This window comes from Calonectris borealis, chromosome 2 (genome assembly GCF_964195595.1).
Source record: "Calonectris borealis chromosome 2, bCalBor7.hap1.2, whole genome shotgun sequence".
Lineage (NCBI taxonomy): Eukaryota > Metazoa > Chordata > Aves > Procellariiformes > Procellariidae > Calonectris > Calonectris borealis.
In genome coordinates this window covers 79,222,794-79,243,857 of record NC_134313.1, presented here as the reverse complement: position 1 = coordinate 79,243,857, position 21,064 = coordinate 79,222,794, and the positions used below count along the sequence as shown (strand labels likewise).

The 21,064-nt window shown below is 46.1% G+C and overlaps 1 protein-coding gene across 1 annotated transcript; it reads right to left on the bottom strand.

Moving 5' to 3' along the window:
* Positions 1-3,444: 3,444 nt before the first annotated feature.
* UBE2QL1 (ubiquitin conjugating enzyme E2 QL1) lies at positions 3,445-19,552 on the bottom strand. Its single transcript, XM_075140835.1, has 2 exons — positions 18,625-19,552; positions 3,445-4,772 (listed from the first exon to the last, which is right to left on the bottom strand). The coding sequence occupies exons 1-2, from the start codon at positions 19,465-19,467 to the stop codon at positions 4,641-4,643; spliced, it is 975 nt and encodes a 324-aa protein (XP_074996936.1). The 5' UTR covers positions 19,468-19,552; the 3' UTR covers positions 3,445-4,640.
* Between the last annotated feature and the right edge of the window lie 1,512 nt (positions 19,553-21,064).

The following is a 21,064-nucleotide window of genomic DNA, read 5'->3' as shown; positions in this document are numbered from 1 at the left end:
TTCAGATGCCTAAGCATGCGTCACATCTGCCCACGTAACGCTAAAAAGTAAATCCTCAGTACATCAGCCAAGCTCCACACCCAGGCATTCAGCTGGAAGACAGTTACCCTCTAAAAACTTCATCAACAAGAAGTGTGTTCATAATTGACCACCTCGTTGGAGTCGTGTAAATAACCACGCTGGCCGTAATGCTAGTGTAAAACAAAGACACTATGGCTCCATGTCTGAGCTGGAAAATTTCAAAAAAAAAAAAAAGAGTAAAATGTGGCGAAGAAACCCCTGAGATTTAAATCCCAAATGCCAGTTAGTTCTACAGTATTTACAGGCTGACTCTGTACAGTCAGCCTATCAGGAATAGATTTCTCTCTATTGCAAGTTCCTGTGGAATGGGAGTACATACACATCACAGCACTGGCCATCACAGCGATCGCTGCTTGGCAGCTGTGACTCTGAACATCTTTCTAAATGAGTTTTCTAAAAGTATATATATTACACAGTCATATCACGTGTATTTGTTATACTAGAAAGGCTTTGTCCCAACCCTGCTATTTATGCAAGAAGCTCCGTTTTAGGATCTTATGGACTGCTTTGGACAAGGAGAATGAAGTGAGTCTGTTTTTGTACCATACAGTGCCATAGCACCAAATAAACAGACCACACCTATTACCTTTCTTTGGGACTGAAGCTTAGGCTGCAATGAAGGAGACACGCTGCCTTTGGGAGAGAAAACAAGGCAAGTTCAAGAGGTCTTTGACTGCTGAGTTTTTGATTGTTAAACTTTTAGGACCAATTTCTAACCACACAGAAATATATTCCCATATAAATCATCAGCTCTGTTCTTTGTGGAGATCTTTCAGTGTTCAGGTATTCGGAGACAGCTTTCTTCCTTCATCATAAGCTTTCTTCGTCCAATGCCTGTATTCAGTCAAGTAGCTTTTTCAGACTCAAAGGTCCTCCAAAAGGACGTATTCCAAAGAAGCAGGAAGTAACTTCCTAATACAAGTTCACACCTCCCCAGATGCTAGTTTAAAATTAATCATCTGTTCTGGGGACAGCAGATGGAAAATAATATTCCTGATAAAATGGGTCTAATGAGAGCTGGAGGACCTGTGCTGACTGCTAATTTCACAAGAAGTTCTAAGGAGATTTTTGACTGGATAAAGGGGGAATATTGATGTTTACTGTCTGCAAAAAAACCCCTTCCACTTCTTTGATATTGAGGAACTTTGACAAAGTAGACAACTGGCGAATGTATTTTGATTTTGGCCTCCTCGAGTTTAGGATGACACTTGGCTTTATTTCTCAGTCACAGAAGTGAGGCGATGGCCTGATTTGAGTTCCATACCACAGCTCCCAATCTTAACATCCTTCTCAGCTGCCAGAAGGAGGACAGAATGAGGAGGAAGCACATATCACTTTCTAGGACACAAACAAAAAGGACATTATAGGATCTTTTTCACTGAAGCGCCCTCAACAGAAAGGCACCTGGAGCAGCTCTGCAATCAGCTCTTGCAGTAGGTCCTATCTGAACTGCTGTCCTTCAGCCCTCCTTGTTGCTTTTTCTGGTACTGTGCTGTGCTCTTCTCCTTTGATCCCTCATTTTATACCCTTCCATCAACAGGCTTTTTTTATCCTGTGTTTTAGCTGCCCAGTTATATCTTCCCCAGCCCATACTTCTCTCTCAGGTCTTGCTCTCTTCCTCCCTCTCACGCACCTTTCCTTTCCCAATTTTCTCTTTCACTTTTTTTAGGCTTGTCCGTTGCAGAGAAAGTAGAACCTGTCTAGCATACAGCTAGATAAAAACCGTGAACTAATTTTCCCTAAAATAGATCAACCCTCTTTCTAAATCTCTTAATTAACTACATTCCTGGCCATCTCCCTTCCTCCCTGGCCAGAAGCACAATGCTGCTGTGCTCCCCGCTGCCCCCTTTCTCCTGCATCTCCCCCAGCACAGGCTGCTCCTGCTGTAAGCCCTCTCTTCAATAGCAGCAGCCTTATTTTTAGTGCGGCAGGAACTTCATCCTGCCCTAGTTCATGCAGTGTACTTTTCTTTCTTTGTTCCTTGCACGATTTGTTGCTGTAGCTTATCACACGCGCTCTGCTCCCCTTCTGCTACAGCTTCAAAGCACTCCAGATTTTTTGATTTGCCTCTCCTACTGCTCCAAGACTCAGAGTGATACAGAGAACCTCCTACAGCCAGAAAGTAACTGTGATTTTTAGCGATGATGTTTGCTATAACTATTTAAAGCACACTTAAGAAGACACATAATAAGTAGGTTTGAGGGAAGTGGTAGCAATCCACCCACTACGTTCCTTTTAGCTAACCCTTTAATTAAATATTAAAGATATGGTTCTCAGGAAGATTTAAAATAACCCACTGACAGAAAAAAGAGGCAGGTTAAAAAACAGCAGAGAAAGAAATAATCCCCCCCGAAGACTTACCACACCTTCACACTGCTTTTAACATAATTTTACCGTGCTGATGAGGGAAGAACTTTTCTGAAGGGAAGTAACAAACCTTATGCTTTCCAGTGCTAGATCCCTCTGTATGTTCTCAGGGAGTCCCACTAAGGATTGCAAATTATTTGATGCCTAACTAAACACACATTCCTCTTTCGTAAGGGATAGCAAGAAAATGTTTATAAAACTGAGTAAATAAATTATTTGAAATGTTATTCCTCACTCAAAAGCCACATTCTGCTGCTGAATGCACAGAACTGATACACAGGTTGAGGGAAAAAGTATATATACATTGATTACAGCATCGTCTCCAAGTACAAAGCAGGGTGAGATAAATCACAGCAAGATCTGTGCAGATTTGTGGTACGAAGCATTTCCATTTGTAACTGAGATAAGGCACGCCAGGTGGGTACCACAAATGGTCAGAGGAGAAAGAGAAGAGGCAGCTGGTGGAGATGAGAAGTGTAAGAAACCAGCCATGTCCACAAAACTGAGTGGCTCTGACCTGCGTAACCATTTTGGTGAAGGCTTTGATTATTCTTCTCCCTGTCTAGCTGACAAACAGCTACACTGGCAAAACATCTACAGATAAACTGAGCAGTGTTTTTGCACAAATATCTGCTGTGCTGCTTCTTTGCTTGCGTTCGAACTCCCTTCTCCTTCATTACTCTTTTGTTCTTCTCCGCTGCGTCTAGTTTTAAATGAAACCCCAGAACTCTCTGTACAGTGCCCGCTGCTGCTGTAATACAGAAACTGGTCAACCATTTCGATTTGGTCTTGTGTTAGCCGTAGAACGGAAAGTGTTTTCAAATGCATACTTTTTCCCCCCCCTCCAAATTAGTCTTACAATCGCTACTGTCCTGCTTTCAAGTAAAATATCACCACAGCAGATGTATCTATAAGGTGCCTAGAATTTCACAGTAGAAAACCTATTACTTTGAATACAAAAGTTGGCCAAAATGATTGAATTCCTGAGTCAGCAGAAACGATACTGGTGATTTTATTCAGCATGTGTCCAACACGATTTTCCATTCGGAATCCACATTTTTCAATGCTTTTCTTATACCATTCTTAACATTACCTTCAGCTTTTATGGAGTCCCTTTAAAAGTTTTTTTTTTCAATTTGTTTACCAGAAAACTTAAATCTTAATGATTAAATAATAGGACATTTATATACACCAGTGGGTTTTCTCAGATACTGGGCTCTAAGTACATACAATGTCTATTGAGTGAAAATAAAAAAGAAAATTCCAGTCATGCAAATCATCGTACAAACCATGTTCCATTTGCCTTGAAAATTTTTACTCTGTTACTGGCATATCATTTTAAAATTAAGCAGATAATTTTTTAAGGTTGCTTTGTCCATTTCCATTCGTTTGTTTTGCCATTTTGAAGAACTGACAGGCCACATGCTACTGCAGAAGGTACCGGCAGGTTAATAATGGTTCTGCTACCACCAACCACTCCAAGCCCTGGCGTGGATGTGTTTAAAAAAACCGCCTAACCTTCAGCTAACTGCACTGGTTTATTTCTGAACAGCACATCACAATATCAGCATAGATAGCACATTGTAACCAGTTGGGTGATTCCACTTAATAATTTTTCAACACTAGGACCTTTCAGCATTTTAATTCTGGTTTCATTTATGAATTAAAGGTCATATATAGAGCACAAATGAGGTCTAAATTTAGTCACAGCAGACCACAGTTCCACATAAAGACAAATCTTCAAGTTATGTTGACCTGCTAGGAGACAAAGATAAACAGCACAGCAAACATGTACCTGCAATGCACTGCTTCCCTATTAAATATTAACTGTTTCATTTACATTTAAATGAACTGAGCAGTAATGGATAGACTTTCCAGTACTGCTGTTTGGTGCTGCTGTCATGGAAAGAAGCTGAAGACAATGTGGGCTGTATGGGGGCAAATGACGCAATCTCAGCATCCGCTCAAGTGACTTCAATGATGACCATTCTCCAGTCTTGAAATATAATCCTACACAGCATTTTTTTTCCTCTCCCTCTGTAAACACATCTGTTCATAAATAACTTAGATGTCTCCTTGACATTCATGGTATGTAACTGAAGCTGAAGTAGAAAAGGATGGGTGGCGTACAGCACTGAGGAGATGTCACAGTACTTTTGTTCAGCATTTTTGTCAAGTGCAGGTCGCTAACGTCAGCCATCAGAGACGGGCGGGGTCACCCACCCATATTTTTCATGGGTCTTCACCAAACTCTTAAATGTCGCTTCAGCTTCCTTTCGACTGAATGACTTTTTTGATTTGCCAGCTTTTCTGCAGATACGGCCCTGCACCAAACAAAAAAGAAAACCTTCATTAAACACGCGAACACGCAGCTGGAAACCACAGCTTAACTTTTCAACGCGTCAGGCCAAGAGGCATTCACTTAACGGGTACCAGAAAGCAGAGTTCCCAAACTGGGGCAGAGAGATACATTATTAGAGATGATTAAAAATGATATGCAGTAAAAAAAAAAAAAAAAAGGACATCTGCCGGGCTATTTCTTCCCAGCAAGCCCCTGTGCTGGCATGCTGCCCTGCATGCAGCAACCAGCGGCTGCTGCTGCGGCCGTGCCGCACGGCTCGCCTCCTCTCCGCGGCGCAGGGACCCCTGCAAGCAAACGAAGGGACCTCTGCCATAACGCACTGGGCGCGCAGACCCTCATGCCTGCCCCGCACGGTCAGGGGTGGGCGCAGCCTCAAGCAGAGAGGGACCGCGAGGGGCACACGAATACGCCACAGAAACGGTGCCTCGGCACGGCGGGGTGCCGCTTTCCACCGGCTCCTGGGGACGGGCGGGTTTTGCGAGCGTCCCCTGCGGCCCTTTCCAGCCCAGGAGAGGAAGGGGCTCCCCGGCCCCCCCGGGCCAGCGGCTGTGGGTGGAGAAGGAGGTAGGCTGCTGCAACCGGTGCCGAGGTACCAGCTTGCGGCTGGAGAGACGGAAAGAGGTTTCAAACCAATTTTGATGACACGCTCATAAAAGTCCAAGGTGTGAATATCACAGAGTTGACAACTCTGGAGAACCATCACAAAAGCGGAGCGTTTCCGCGTGCTACGTCTCAGGGCTACCCGTATCTCGCCCCCCACACCCTGCTGCCAATGCAGAGCATCACTAAAAATCACATCCATCCCACGAAACATGCTCCATTCTTCTTCTTCCAATCTGACCCGTGAGAAACGAATAGCCCTGGCATTTCATAAAGGCAGGAGCACCTTAAAACCAACTTGCTTCCAACCTACATAAAAAACTCTACCTTGTTTATTACCCCTTCATGACAAGTTTGATAATAAATAAAAATATATACATTTAAACATACTGCATCTTTATTACTTTGCAATTAAATATTATCTCTAAATGCACAGCAGTATATAATTTCAAATCCTTGTTTGGCAACATAAGACATTTACTAAGTTATTAATAGCTTACCTTATTTTGCACATTGGTCCATGTCAATTACCAACTAACAGAAACACAAAAAAGAAATATAGCTGCAGATTTATTTCACTCTACAGCAATAAAACCCTTTAAAGTATTTACGCCTATTGAATTTGTCACAAAATGGAGGTTTATTAAAGTCACAAATCTAATAATTTTTATAACTGCTTGATAGACTGCACTGAAAGCCTTTTTTAGAATAAATGGTATTTAATGAGCAGATACCATATTGCAGTGTTACAATTATTAAGAACCAAGTTAGGATGTTCCCATTTTTTCCATTCCTTTGCTCAAATGAATCATCAGGTTGCATCTTTTGCCTTCCATATTTTACCATCAATTTGGAATTTTAACCAAAAAATTGTCATTCGTAATCGCATGCAACAAATAATACTGAGAAAATAATTAGGTACGTGGAAGGAAAAAAGGGGGAAAAAAGAAAACAAACTCTGTCCTCCGAGTATCAAAGTTATTTTTCCGGAGTAAAATGAGTAAGATTACTCTGTAGTGTGGACAAATCATCTAATTCTAGAAAGCTGTCACAATATTGCACAGATACGCTTTTGTGTTCAGCACTGCTCTTATTATAACAAAATTATGGACACATGAGATAAAAAAGCTGCTTCCTACTCCTGTTTTAAGAAGTTATTTTTCCATGCAGGTTGACTTCTCTTTCAGGGCCTGCCTTAACTAAAGATTAGGAACAGCCTCTAATTCCCACCTCCATTTATTCGCAGCCAATTTATACCCATATGGTTTTCACAAAATAGCTATTTTACCTGTCGATGCTTTTCTTCGCCTTCCTACCTAGTCACCATTTACAGACGAGCAACGTATTTCCTCTTTAAATATCCTTTGATAGATGAAACAGCAAGACACTGTCCCCATCCCCAAACTAATCTGGCAATTACTATTTCCCAAATAAGTATGATCTGAATGGTACTTGATTTAATCCCATTAATAAATTTTCTTAGAAAGTGTTCCTTTTTAGTTTTGACAAAAGGAATAATTAAATAAAACCAGGTAACATATTTTTAAAATCTCATGATTGCTAGTTCTAATATTGCTCCTCTCAAGAACTGCTATTCCAGTTGGGTGCTCAAAGCATAACAGGTTCTCATTGACTAATTATCTTAGATATCCTGCAGGAGTATTTTTGTTGTTACAAAACATGTTTTGTATTTTCTTCCTAATCCGAGCTTTTGTTGGAAGCATAGTTAGAGAAACATAGGAAAAGATAAAGCAAAGTGCAACAGAAGATGAAAGCAGCACAGGAAATGCTGTCCTCAAAGTCTCACCAATTAAATACTTTTGAAAGTAAATATAAACCTACTCTACTCCTTAATTTCTGGATTAGGTCCATTTGCCATCTCTTGTCTTATACGTATGATTTTTTTATCATTTAAGGCTTTGATACCTTTCTGACTTGTGTGCATAGCACTTAGCACAGTATGATCCATGCCTTTCCCAGTTTTATCAAAGTATGAATACTAATCTGAACCTAGAAATAGGATCTTTGCATTGAGAACAGCTATCGCTCATATTCAGTGTCAGCTACTTACTGCTTTCAAATAGGGAAAGTAAGAATTCTTTGGTGTTGCAATAATGCAGTGAATAGAATCACATTATCTAAAATGTTACTGGAGCCACAGGAGATGAAATGAGCATTGTTCCATGAATTTATTCTCATACTTCTTTGTTATTAATGTAACAGATCATTAAATCCACTTCTAAAAGGCATTCTGGTACCATATGCAGGTTGTGTGTAAAGTGCATCGTCAAAGACCAGCTAACTCTACCCGACTGTAGTCCACGTATTTCTATGTTTATACAGAAACTCTGTGTGGCATGGTTAGCACTGTCTCTTATTAACCAATATCCTGCCAAGTGTTTATAATTTGGATAAAATTTAACCTCATGGACTGAAAGTTTCCCTTTTTGGTGCCTCAAGTAAACCTGAGGTAAAAAGAAAGAAGGGTGGAATTTCAGTCAACACAGTTCAGATGCTTTTGAGTCTATACTTGAGTGGTGTCTAATGTCTTAATGATTTTTAGCTTTTTGCCATTCCCACAAAACTCTTCCCAAGTTTAACTAACAATGGCATTTTGGACACAATTATAAAAGAAAGTGTCAAATAACCATGTTACCAGCTCTGACTACAGTTTATTTTCAGATTGCTACTTAAATATGCAGTCATTTTAACTCTGGTCAGGAGACTATGAGCTGCTGCATTCTGTAAATATGATAAATATGGTAAATACAGTATGCAAATACAGCGCTGGCCATAGCTCAATCGCGCACACCTGCATTTCGACTAATCTCTAAACCACGCACGTCACTACTGCCGTGGTAAGGAATACCGATCATTTGCACGGCCAGTGTTTTGATGTGTCCAGCACCAAATCAAGAAAAGGTATCAAACTGATACCTGAGCAAGATCAAAACATTCCACAAAAGATTAAAAACAACAGATAAAACCCAATAAAGCCTTTCATAACGATATTAATGTTGACTTTAGCTCTGAGAAGTCGCACCAGGAGCTTATTGAAACAGCTGCAATACTTTCAGACGCTCACAGAGCGCTTTTCATAACGGGATAACTGAAAACCTAATTAAAATAAAGAGTTGGAGAGAACATTTCAGATTTTGCCATCTGCTGTGACTTCATGTACTTATCGAGATATAATTTTAACAAGCTAGAAACATATGAAAGGTGAAAGTAATGCCACAGCATCCACCCGGTTTAGGCAGCCATGCTGAAACGCAGGGGGACAAGCGCTGCCCTCAGCCGCCTCACTCACTCCTGCTCCTGCTGCGCCGAGGTTGCGCGGCGCGGTGAGCAACCGCGCGCCACTCACCTACTCTTTGCCCAAACTAATGCGTTTGGACAAACGGCTGATAAGGATCCAGCCTAGAACCCCGGTAACTGCTAGGAGAAAGACCTCCTGGAGCACCGTCTGCTGCGGGTAGCCTTCTCAGGACCCTGGCCATACCGACCCACCATGTTCAGCAAAAGACCCGAGGTCAATCTCACTCGTGATTTGGCAGCCCCACTTGCTGACCACTGTGGGCAAATCTGGGAGCTTTTCTACTTCTCAGTGATGCCGCAGTAGTCTCCACGTTCTTCCACAATCATCGGCGCATCAGCATGTCCTCCCTTTCAGAACGCTATGTGACACTGAAGCGCATCCTCAATATTCATCCTCAAATATTCACCTCTACATCTAATAGCTCTTTAAAGTCCTTCAGTACCATTATCAGCAACGTGCCATATCTTTTCTTCCCCAACACCACCACGTCACGAAGTGCTCCGAAGACACAGTTAAGTCCTGTACAGAGATCCAAATATGAAGCCTGAAGCTCTTTAGCCCTGTAATCCTGCTACAACCACGTATCTGCCCACGTCTGGCCTGTGTGTCATGAAAAACAGCTCTGACATTTCTTCTGGTATTTCCAGAATCAGGATGGCCTCAAGGGGACTTCTTTGGCAGCGACGAAGGGATTTATCTCTCTCGTCAAACCAACTATAGTAGCTCCCAGACCAAAACGCAACAGTTTTGGCGTAGCACACAGCGTCAGGTGTGCTTCCATATCGTATCACTTTTGGAACTGCCTGGAAGGACAGGACTATGTAACGGTGGCCAGCCTTTCACAGGATCATACAATCACCAAAGTGCTGGAAGGGACTTATGGAGGTCTGTAAGTCCAACTTAGTTACTTGGAGCTGAACTGCCAACATAGGTCAGCTGTGGCACTGTGTAGCCAGGTCCTGAATCCTTCAAAGTTGTGCTCAGTCCTCTCCTGATGCAAGTCCCTGTGTTACTAGGTCCCAAATTTTCAGAGATTTCTTGTATGCAGTCACCAGCCCTACAGGACTGAGGTTATTCTGGAAACAGCGCAAGCCCCTGTGCTACAGGTCTCTGAGATGCCACAGCAAACCCTTCAGGCACATCCAGACCTTTTTTCCTGGAGTGGTTAACTAAAAGTTGTATTCATTGCAAACAGTACACAGCTAATAGACTCAGAAGCAGGCAAGCCTTCACGTTGTTAGCACTGGTCTTAACGCAAACTCCTCAGCCCTGCATTCCTTTCATTAATCCTGGAAATGCAAATACCTTGAGGTTGGTCTTCCAAGGGCAAATCATACCTGCCTTCTGCACATGGGGCTAAATGTGGCCCATCATTTAAGCCAGCATAAGGGTGCACGGGTACAATTTCATTTTCTCCCTTCGTCTCTTAAGAGATCTCTATAGCAGGCTCTAGCGACCCACTTCTAGGTAAATGTCAAAAGACGGAAAACAAGCAAAGGTTTAGAGAGGTACACAAAAGACTGTGGGAAGTCACTGTGCCACACACTGCCTCTGTGGTGATCCCTCCAAGGACAGGAAGGAGACCCACAAGGATCCAAGTCTGTTGTCCCAGGCTTCTCCATGGACGATGCAAACACTGTGGATTTTCTAAGAGCTGGAGCACACCATGAGTCTCCAGTATGTAACGTGTTCCACTAATGAGCCAGCGACCGATGGGTTTGGGCCTCAACTGTTCAAAGCCACACACTGCGCAAACATACTCAAATCTTTTCTGATAAGTAACAGAGGAATACAGTGCTTAAGCCTGAACCGGTCCTATTCTAGAATATTTAAACAAGTTCTCAGAGAAAAATATTTAGACTGGCTTTAGAGAAGCATTCAAAAGCAGAGCAATGCTGAAGTGAGCTGCTGTCGTGCTCTTGGTGCAATGACTGCAACGTGTCACAACATCATTGCTGGAGTGCAATATACACAGTCTCTCCTCCCAATTACATGGTTTGTAATTTTTTTCCTTCATGTACTGATGAGGCACTGTTAATCATGTCTCAAAAACTGCACACAATTTATATTGCACTATATATAATTATTAGCTGTAACTAAAACAAAGCAATATAGAAAATGATGCAGACAAATACTGTTAATGTTGCAGCACAAGCGAATTAAAAATGGGATGTTTTCCTGCAAATGTGTAATTTCTGAAGCAGTATTTTCACGCCTTTTTTGGTCTCCTTTTTAAGAATAATCCATACAAAGAAGTGAAAACTCAGCAAGTTCCGGCTTTAAAACATCCTATAAATTGCTCCTTCTGGGAGTGTGACTGATCTTTGTTCAGGAAAAAGAAATCCGAGTTCCAGCTGAGTAATTATTAATGCTCACTCGTCTGTGTGCAGCCTGGTGCAAGTAGCCCTTAATCGATACAAACACTTACAGCCCCGATCCCTGTCTGACAGCTGCAGAGCACTGTGCTGCTCTTCCTCGCCTTTCCCTAAGAAACTCCCTTCTTGCATTTTACGGGCGGGACAAATTCTGTGTTGGCAAAAGAACAAGAAACTTTTGACAGCCGACCACAGTCTTGGAAGGTGCCTCTAGCACCTCCAGGGGCGAAGGTGCCATCTTACAACACGGTGGGCTTCCATCAAAAGAGGTGGTCCCTGTCTCCTGCCGTCAAATGGGCACCTGCTAGTCTAGACGATGAAGGGTCGTTTTCTCTGTCTTCTGCCGAGCTCCCTGGACGACTTCTCTGTGGAATCAGGCACCAGCAGAGCTACTGAGGGCAAGTCCAGGTGAAAAGGCTGGGAGCATGACAGCCCCTCTTTGCCCACAGGTCGCCCCACATCAGGAATCTGAAGTTACTCAGTTAAACACAACCGCAAGTGTAAACCCAACCGAAGCAAAGCAAACCATCCTTCATGACAGGCTGTAAAGGCGAAGGAGCTACAGCCCAAACAACAATGTCTATCTCCACATTTCCCAAAGTTTCACCATGCTAAAAAAAAAAATACTTAACAACCGCTGTTTCCAGCCGGAGTTAAGGACCAACGCCGTGGAGTGCTCAGCACCCTCCTGAAATGCCTCTGTGGAGTACGACTCAGACCAGCCCCAAGCCACATGCTTTTCAAAAACACGATGATATTCAACACAAACCTGGCATTCCATTTACAAGCGAGACAACTGGATCCTGCGCACATTAAATTTAACATATATTTTGAGCCATTCAGAGAGCATAATCACCACAGCCCCTGAAGTTCTCCCTGTTTAGCCGCGGAGTAATTGCACCTGGCAATCCTTCCATCCTCCCACCTCCCTTCGCGCCTAATGTCAGCATTACCTTTTTTGACAGTTACAGAAGATAATTTGTAAACTGGAAACTGCATGTGAAGGACTGAATACGTCAAGGAAAAGAAGAGATCTTCACTGACTCTCATCAGCCCAAAAGAGCTTAGATGGGAAAAAGAAACGCAGCTAATAGTACGTTTCCTAACCAACGTCCCGCTCCGTGAGAGCAGATGCCCACTCCGGGGACACGCCTCGGATCACGCCTGGCAATAAGACTCCCGCGATACAAGGGCCAGAATTACTGTGGAGTTACAAATCTTCGATCTGGAAGTCTCCGGTCATGCATGGAAATCCCTGGGCGTTGTGTAGATGCTACGAAATCTGCGTATTTTCAAGGCTAGCCTGTAAAAGGAAGAGTAAATCTTCCTCACAATAGAAAGTAGGTTATTTAGGTTACTCCTCCAGAGGACACGTCGTCCCCCCTTGGGACTAGGCTTTCTGCATTTGAGAAAATACAATTCTTCAACAAAGTATCTGACAAAACACCCAAATGCTACACAGTTCTCTCTGTGTAAAAAAAAAATCTGAACACTTTCACTGAAGAAAATGAGGACTTCTTTTATAATTCAGGGAAGAAGAATCTTGCTCTTTTGAGCAAATTCAATTTTCTTATAATCCAAAGCGACAATTCTTTTAAATTCTTATTTAGGAGATCAGCCAAGTACCGCCAGGAAGAATTAGTTCTACCTGCCATAAAAGCATGTTTTAAAATAAGCAGTTTGTTTCAATTTAGTGATTTAACTTATTTGATGACTATTTTAACACTAAGGATGATAGTTGAAAGTATTTTAACATTTTCCTTTTTATGCTTTGAAGGGGTAAAATGGAGATTATGTTCCCCCTGCTTTTTAAAAGAATTAAAACAGCCTCCTACTTCAATGAGTTGGAATCCCTGTGTCTTCATTCCTCTCAGTAGAATATATTTGCATGATAATAGTGGATAGTCAGAACAGCAATATATCAGAGTACACATGAACAATGTTTTTTCCAGCCCGTTCATCAGTCCCAGCATCTCAACATAGCAAATACATATGCTCCCACTTAAACTTCAGCTTGAAATTCCTAGGTTTCTCAATTGCAATACAAGAGAAATCTTAGAAGGCCAATATATCTGATTTTCCTCTGTAGCTAAAAAATATTCTTTGTTACCTCTTTGGCCCAGTATTCATACCTTTTCATGGGGAACAAGCCCCATAATATATTCTTTGTCTCCTCTGTAATCTTTGTATATGAGTCAATGTGTTTTTCAACCATGGACCTAAAGCAACATTTCTTCCCTTGATGATAACTGGCATCATTTGCTCAAGCAACTAATTGAAAGCAAAAAGCAAGCCGGTTTTATTTTTTAAAGCCCTAATACGATACAATGGCTCCAAATAATTGAGGCACCACTGTGTTCTCTATACATTTCTGCCGCCTTTGAGATTAGCTGATTTATTCATGGCTACAGTCCTCCGACCCAGCATCTGGAGTATGAAAACCCATGGATTTGCAATTAATTTCTGCTATACATATTTGAAAGACCTGGAGTCTGCTGACCTCCTGGATGCCATGCAAGTCCCATCTGCTATCTGCTCACTCATACTTTTGTTTGAAAGGCTGAAGAGGGAGTAATTTAGACTATGATTAACTGCTACCTTCTGTATCTGTTTTTCATAGAACAAGTCCATTTCTCCTGTTTCAGTCTGGTAGAAGTCAGCTGGGATACTTGTATTTTTAAAATGGAAAGATAAATCAGTCCAATGGTCATACAAGGCACATACCTCTTGAAGCAAATTAACGGGATTCCACTGAGGTATTTCTAATATTACAATACGAGGGACGAAAGTACTATATGCCAACAACTTTTATTTGAATTCAGGAAATTTTCCTATAGAAAATGAAATTTTAATTACAAATTATATTTTGTTTTTGATTCAAATCATTATACAGAAGCCCACCACAGCAAGAGCACTCATAACTAGGGGTTCCCCGTTCCTATTTTAGTATGTCCCGACAAAATTTTTATGCTCCCTTCACTGGAAGAATAAGGTAGTATCTTCCTCAAAAGTACGAACTTTTTCCATGACATAATCTGCAGAGTCGCCAGTTACCTGAGACCTCCCTTTGGCTGGCAGCCCTGTCCCCAGCCTCCACAGAGAGAACAAGGGACTCACAAAAAGGAGGACAAGGCTGCTACTGGTCAACACTACTGCAAGCTTAAGCCCAAAGTCCTCAAGGCATCAGGTGCAGCTGTGTTAGTTGTTCTCAAAAAAAAAAAAATTCCCGATACATTATTTGGGCACTGGCACACATAGCTTAGTCTTCTCTTAAACTTCCACCAAACCAGCACCAAATCATTACTCTCCAGTGAGAAACGTGTCTATTAGAGGACAGACCATCCTCCTCCACTTTTCGACAAAGTCTGCTCCTTTTCATTCGGGACGGTATCGTTCGCCATGTTTTCAAAGGGGAGAGATGACTCCTCCTGAAACGCGGGCGCTGGCCTCAGGGAGAGCCTCTCGTCCTCAAGGAGAGCCACGACGAACCTCCCGCTGTCTCGTGGCTCTCCTACGACCGGCACTGTTCCCCTTCCTTCCTGCCGTTATTAATACTGTCGTGACAACAGCACTGTTATCAGGAAGCGAAGAGCAACCGACTCATTTTTCAATGTCTCTCTTAAATTACCAATAAACCGTTTTAAAGGGTGCTGCTAAGAAGGAGTAACGCTCAGCGGGCCACTTCCACAGCCTGGATAGATGGACAGACAAGGGAGGCTCTGCCTAGACAGGCATGTCCAACAGTTGCCTCCAGGACAACAAACAACCGGTATTCAAATCATTTTGTTAGCGTCACCCCACCTCCTTGGCTGACACCCCAGCTCCGCGGCACCTCGCGGCGACCATTTCGCCGGGGCCAGGCTTTCGCCCGTGATGACGGGAGCCAGCGAGCAGCTGACTGTGCAGGAAGCAAGTACAAAGTCATCCCCTTAAAACCAAGGCTACAGTTGAGTTAAGGACAACAATGAGTTTTTTAAAATAAGACTCTGGATCCCAGACAGATAAGCACTGAGAATTCCCCTCAAGATACTCACTAGAGCTGTGTGAATAATTGATTTTCTCAGCTGAATAGCTGAAGCAACCAACCAAACAAAACCCCAACTTGAAAAACAGCGCGTTGTTCGGGACTGTTGAATTGTTTCATTCAAACAGAAATTGTTTCTCTTCCATTTTAAACATTTTTTTTCCCAGACAAAAAATATCTAAAAATGCAATACTAGATTCGCGATAGGAAGAAAGGGTATGCATCCCTTAAGGTAGGACATCTCTCAAGCAAGGTCACCTGAGGCGCATGGTTCCTGCTTGGTGAAATCTGGCGAAACAGCCACCCTGCTTTAAAATCCAGCCCCTGGGAGACATGCTCAGGTTTGGGAACCTGGACCCTGGTTTCCCTGCATACAAGGGCAATGCTGAAAAGTAAGGGAAAAACATTACCTCTCAATTTCTTTATTGCACACCTCAGTCTCCTTACGGACATAACTCCCGAGTCAAATGTTTCACCTGTGAGACATCAGAATGACTTCTCTCAATTTTTCTTTTACTCTGCTAAAAGGTCTGTGAAATCCATTAAAAAATCTGAATTTCTCAAGACCCTTGACTGCCCGAAAATGTATTTTCAGTGTTAGTTTCTTCAGCTTTTTAATCATTTCGTCAAAAAAAAAAAAGGTCATATATGTTGATAGGTTACTGCTAGCTCTGACAAAACAACAGACCAAGAAGTGCTGCGTTCCCTCCGAAGAAGGAAGAACCGGCAGAAAACAGCAGCATTACAGTTAGCATGGCAAAATGGGACTGATGAGAAACGCTGAATGAAATCACCTTGGTTTTATCACTCAGATTGCCAGGAGGGGGAAGGTGCGCCGGCGGGAAGTTCAGTCCTGCCCACTCACCCCGGCGCCCGCGCCGGCGAGGCGCGCTTTCGCGTGCGTCACAGGCTCGAGTGTTCACGATGATTTCACGCTAAATCATGGCGCTGCGAACCGGTGACATTTCCCTGGAAGGCCCCATTTATGCCGGCAGCGCCCCGTCTCCCGCTCGGCCTCGTGGCTGCCGCCATTTGCTCGTGCGGGCTGGTTTTGAGGCGGTGGAGAACGGACCTCGCCCTTCCAGCCTTTCTGATTAATAGCAAGCGCGCTGAATATTTCACGCTATTGCAGGGTGCAGGCTGCCTACAGAAATTGCACAATTAACCTGGTGTAGGCCATCGCTGTTTGTTCAGGACGGCTCCTCGCAGGGACTACCCGCAGCACGGCGAGAGTTACCCAAAACCAGCCCCGCAGCTCTGGGAAACGCAGCGCCTCGGCTCTCCGCGCTTCAGCGGCTCTGTTTTCATGATTAACAAAATACGGTCACAAGCAGATCACCTGTAAAGCGGAGAGTGACGGGGGGCAGGGGCGCGCGGGCGGTACTGCGAGCCCCGTCACGCAACGGAGCTGGGGTTACATAAGGAGGGGCGCGCGGTGACAGAGACGCGGCTCCCGTGACACGGAGCCCGGCTGTGATGACAGGCTGGCAACCCGCCACGGACTGCACCTCTGTAACCCAGAAATTAAATTTATTGTATTGCCTATTAACACTTCCACTTGGAAGGCATGTTCTGAGACTTTGAAATGTGCATGTCACACCTGTTTAACTGCTAAATTACTGGCAGCAATTTATTTCAGCCTTTTATTTTGTCCCACATGCATTCTCTTTTTTTTACAATTAACTTTGTAAACTTCTGGAAGAATGTTACGGAAACTCTTGCACTTTAAGTGTGTTTATTAATGACGCACACATAAACTATTTTGCTATCAAAAATTACTACTGCTTTCCGGAAATCTCTTATGTGGCTTAGGGAAGAAAATTATCAGATTATATAGCTTAATATTTATTACTAATAAAACAATTTAGTACTTTTCTTCACTGAGCCATTTTATGATTCCAGTAAACCTTAATTTAACCAGTTTACATTCCACATACAATACTGCAGAAAGATGCTGAATTGTTACAAAAATGGAGAGAATTTAGCATTGTCCTTCTAAACCCTTGTTTAAAATAATGAGAACTATGATCACTATAAAAAAAGATAGGTTAACGAATAGCGAGATGCGGTAGGAGTAGCTACACACCTCCAACATATCCCATGTTGGCTCAATGTAAATTAAGGCTCTTTTTTTTCTGGTAGATGTTTTTTATATCCCAAGGTGACCTAGAAAACTCGACCTCTTCAAATGAAGTGCAGAGAAAAATACTATCTGGTTAAAAACCAGGAGCAGTAGGCCCAAATCAAACAGGGAAAAAGGAGGGAAAGCCACTCACAAAAGAGTCTGTTAAATAATCAAAATTAATTTTCTCTCTTAAGAGAAACCAAACCTTTACTTCTGCTCAGGCAAGCAGTTCCATAGAGGCAAACAGGAGTAACCTCATTTTTAAGCAAATGAAAATACATTATTATTTACTCCTTCCCCCTCTCCTTGCCAAGATATGAATTTAAGAACTTACTTAGCGTCATTTACTGACAGGCGTGGAGCTGTACTTGTCCCTTGGGTTCAAGGGCATTCATGAAGTGAACAGGAGAATCACCCTGCTACAGCCATGTGTATATTGGCCACTACAATAACCATAAAGAAGGACTGGCTACGAGTTTCACCAGCAATATTTACCCATTTATTAAAAACGTCTTATGAAATACTTCTCTTCTAAGCATATTCTGCAGGAGAGAAAGAAAAAAAGCATAAGATGCATTGATTCAGCTCAGACGAGATCCTCTGCCGGGGGAACCAGGGACCTCCTCGGGAGAGGAGAGCTGGCAGGAACCGTCTAGCCGCTCTAACTGCAGTACGTATCCGAAATTACTTGTTCCTTTCAGGCAGGGAGATTTTAAACTGGTACAACTTTGCCGGCAGCTCAGGCAGCAATTCCAGGTGTGACCCCGTGCCACGCCTCTGCCCTGTGCGCCAAACCTCAAACCCGAGGTTGCCTCTTCTCCCCCGAGGGATGCTATGCGGGACGGCACCAAACAAAGACCTGGGGGCAGCAGCTCCAGCGTCGCACCCTTACGCCAGCGGTAGCACTTCACGCAGGAGACCAGCAAGTATGGCCGACGAGTTGGTGAAGGGCAGCAGGCGGAGGACTCGAATCCCAAACCCCACTAGAGCCTGAAGAGCCCCTTTTGCTTTGGGGTGAGGGAGGTGCCCTTTGGGGGCAATGGGCATGACACCTTGGTGCCACATGTAGCAGACCCAAGCATAGGGACAAGAGGAGGACCCAGTGGAGGCATCTGCTCCTCGCCCCACCAAGCTGCCCTGCACCTCCGCTGCACCTGCCTGAGAAGGGACCCCAGAGCAAAACACGTGTGTCCCTGCCTCCTTCCCACCAGTGACGCCAGGTCCTCGGGGGAGATCTGTCACCCAGGCCTGGCCAAGGTCAGCCGCAGGCAGGGCTTGACCCGCTGCCCTTTGGGGTTCCCATCCAAACAGGCACACAGACGCACACCCCCCGCCATGCACACGCAGAGCGAGAGCCCACGGACCCCCTACCTGCCCCTTGACCAAGCTGGCCGCAAACTGCCTCATGACGGCCTCCACGGTGTAGGCGCTGGACCAGCCGCGGGGGGTGAGGAGCTCCATGCAGATGGCTCCGCCGTCCAGGACGTAGCCGTTCTCCAGGCGGGGGCTGAGCACCCTCATGAAGGGCGGCGAGAAGGGGAAGTTGTCGGGGAAGGTGAGGTTGAGCAGGATGTACTCCGTGTTGGTCTCCTTCATGTCCTGCCACAGCACCGAGTCCTTGTCCACCTGGTGCAGCTTCACGTTCCAGTCGAAGAGGCTCTCGTCCACCAGCTCCACCGAGATGAAGCGGTCGCTGAGCCGCGCGATGTCCTGCAGCTCCTTCATCAGCCGCCGGGTCCGCACCTGCGTGCAGTGCTGCTGCCGGCCCGCGGGCGCCAGCGGCCCCGACCCCGACGGCAGCGGCACCAGCGGCGCCGGCCCCGACCCGGAGCCGGGGCCGGGGCCGGGGCCGGGCCGCTGCGCCGCCTCCTTACCGGCGCCGGGCTCCCTGGCCGCCTCCCGCGGCTTCTCCCTGCCGCCGCCCGAGCGCGGCTGCGGGGGCTGCTTGGCGAGCTCCGGCGCCTTCTTGTTCTTGTGGCCCCCGGGGCTGCTCTCGCTGCTGCTGCTGCTGCAGCCGCCGCCGCCGCCGCCGCCGCCCCCGGGGGGGCCCTGCGGCTGCGGCTTGTTGCTGCTGTTCTTCTGGTTGCCCCTGCCCCTCAGCGAGGAGCCCTGCTGGCTGCTGCTGCTGCGGTGGTGGTGGTGGTGGTGCTTGGGGTCCTCTGTGTCCCGGTTGTGCAGCCGGATCAGCCCGATTTTCCGCAGCAGAGTGGCCATGTTGTGCGCGGCTCTGCTCTCCCTCTCGCCTTTATGGGTTGGTGGGGGGTGTTTATTATTAATTTAAAGCCCGGCTCGGCGGATTTGCTGTTCGGGGCAGGGGGGACGGCGCTGGGCGGGCGGCGAGGACCCTCTCCCACCGGTCCGGGCGCACGGGGCGCGGGCGGTGGGGAGAGAAAGGCGGCGGCGGTGCTGCCGCTGCCGCGGGGAGGATGTGCGGCCGCCGGCCGCCGCTCAAACGCCTCCCCTCGCTAGGGCTGCAGCGGGCAGCATTGCAGCACTGGGGCTGCTCCCGGCGACATCACGGCCCCGCCGCCGTGGCCGTGATCCCGTGAAAAGGGGGGGAAAAAAGAAGGGGAAAAAAGAAAAGGAGGAAAAAAAAGGGGAGGGGAAAAACGGGGAAAAAAAAAACCAAAAAAGAGGAAGAAAAAACCCCAAACCACCCGCACGGGAGAGCCCCCCTTCCCCCCCCACGCACAGCGGGCGAACTCGCCTGCGCTGCAGATGGCTTCCCCCGGCACCTTCGGCTCGCAGCCGGCCGAGCCAATCCCCGGCGGCTCCCCGGCGGGCCGGTCCCCGCGCCGCGCCGGGCGCCTCCCCCCGGGGCGGGGGGGAGAGGCCGGCGGCCGCGGCAGCCCCTGCCTCCGCGCCCACCCGCCGCGGCGGAGCGCGCTCCGGCCCTTTGTTCGGCGCCGCCCGCGGACGGGGGAGAGGGGCCGACCGGGACACCCCTGCTGCAGCCCCCGCCGCGCCGCGCCGTGCCGCGTCGCGCCCCCCGCGCTGCCTACGCGCCTGGCGGCACCGCCGCTGCGGGCCTCGGCGGGGCGGGGGCGGGGCGGCAGGCGGCGGGGGCCCGGCCCGGCCCGGCCCGGCCCGCAGCGCCGCCGCCCGGCCGCGCCGCTCCGGCCCGCCCCGCGCTGCGGCAGCGCGGCCCTGCCGGCGAGGCGGGCCGGGGGCGGTGACAGCAGGGAGGGGCGGGCGGGCCTCGGCACGGGTGGCGGGCTGGGGCGCTGGTAGCCAGCAGCCCGGGAAAGACCCACGGGTGCGTGGGTAGGTGTTGCGCACGTACGTGTACGTATGCCTGTGTCATCGCTCACACGGCTAGAAAATTATGTACCGTCATACTTGGAGCTTAGTGCACATGTATGGACATGTATATAGCACATATATAATGCAGATACATAAAAAATGTATGGTCCTGTGCAAGGACATAATTGCATTTAAACACATTTACTGTGCATACATCTACTTACCTAAACACATGTAACTGCATATATACAGCATATACCTATAAAAATTGATATGTAAACATGGTTGAAAAACATACAAATACACACGTGTGCATATATTTGTGTGTGTGTGTGTTTCTGCATTTTTTGTGTTGGGAATGACAATCTTTGTTTCTTCAGCACAGCAGACATACATATCCCATCCCTCTTACACCCACTCGCCTCCAGACCAGGTAGGTGCCTCCTCCTGGGACTCCGTGTAGCCGAGGACAGAAAAGCTAATTCCGAAAATCTCTGTCCCCACAGTCCTCTTTACCTTCAGAGACTGGAAAAGAAAAAAAAATGCAAAAAATGCTTTGAATTGGGAA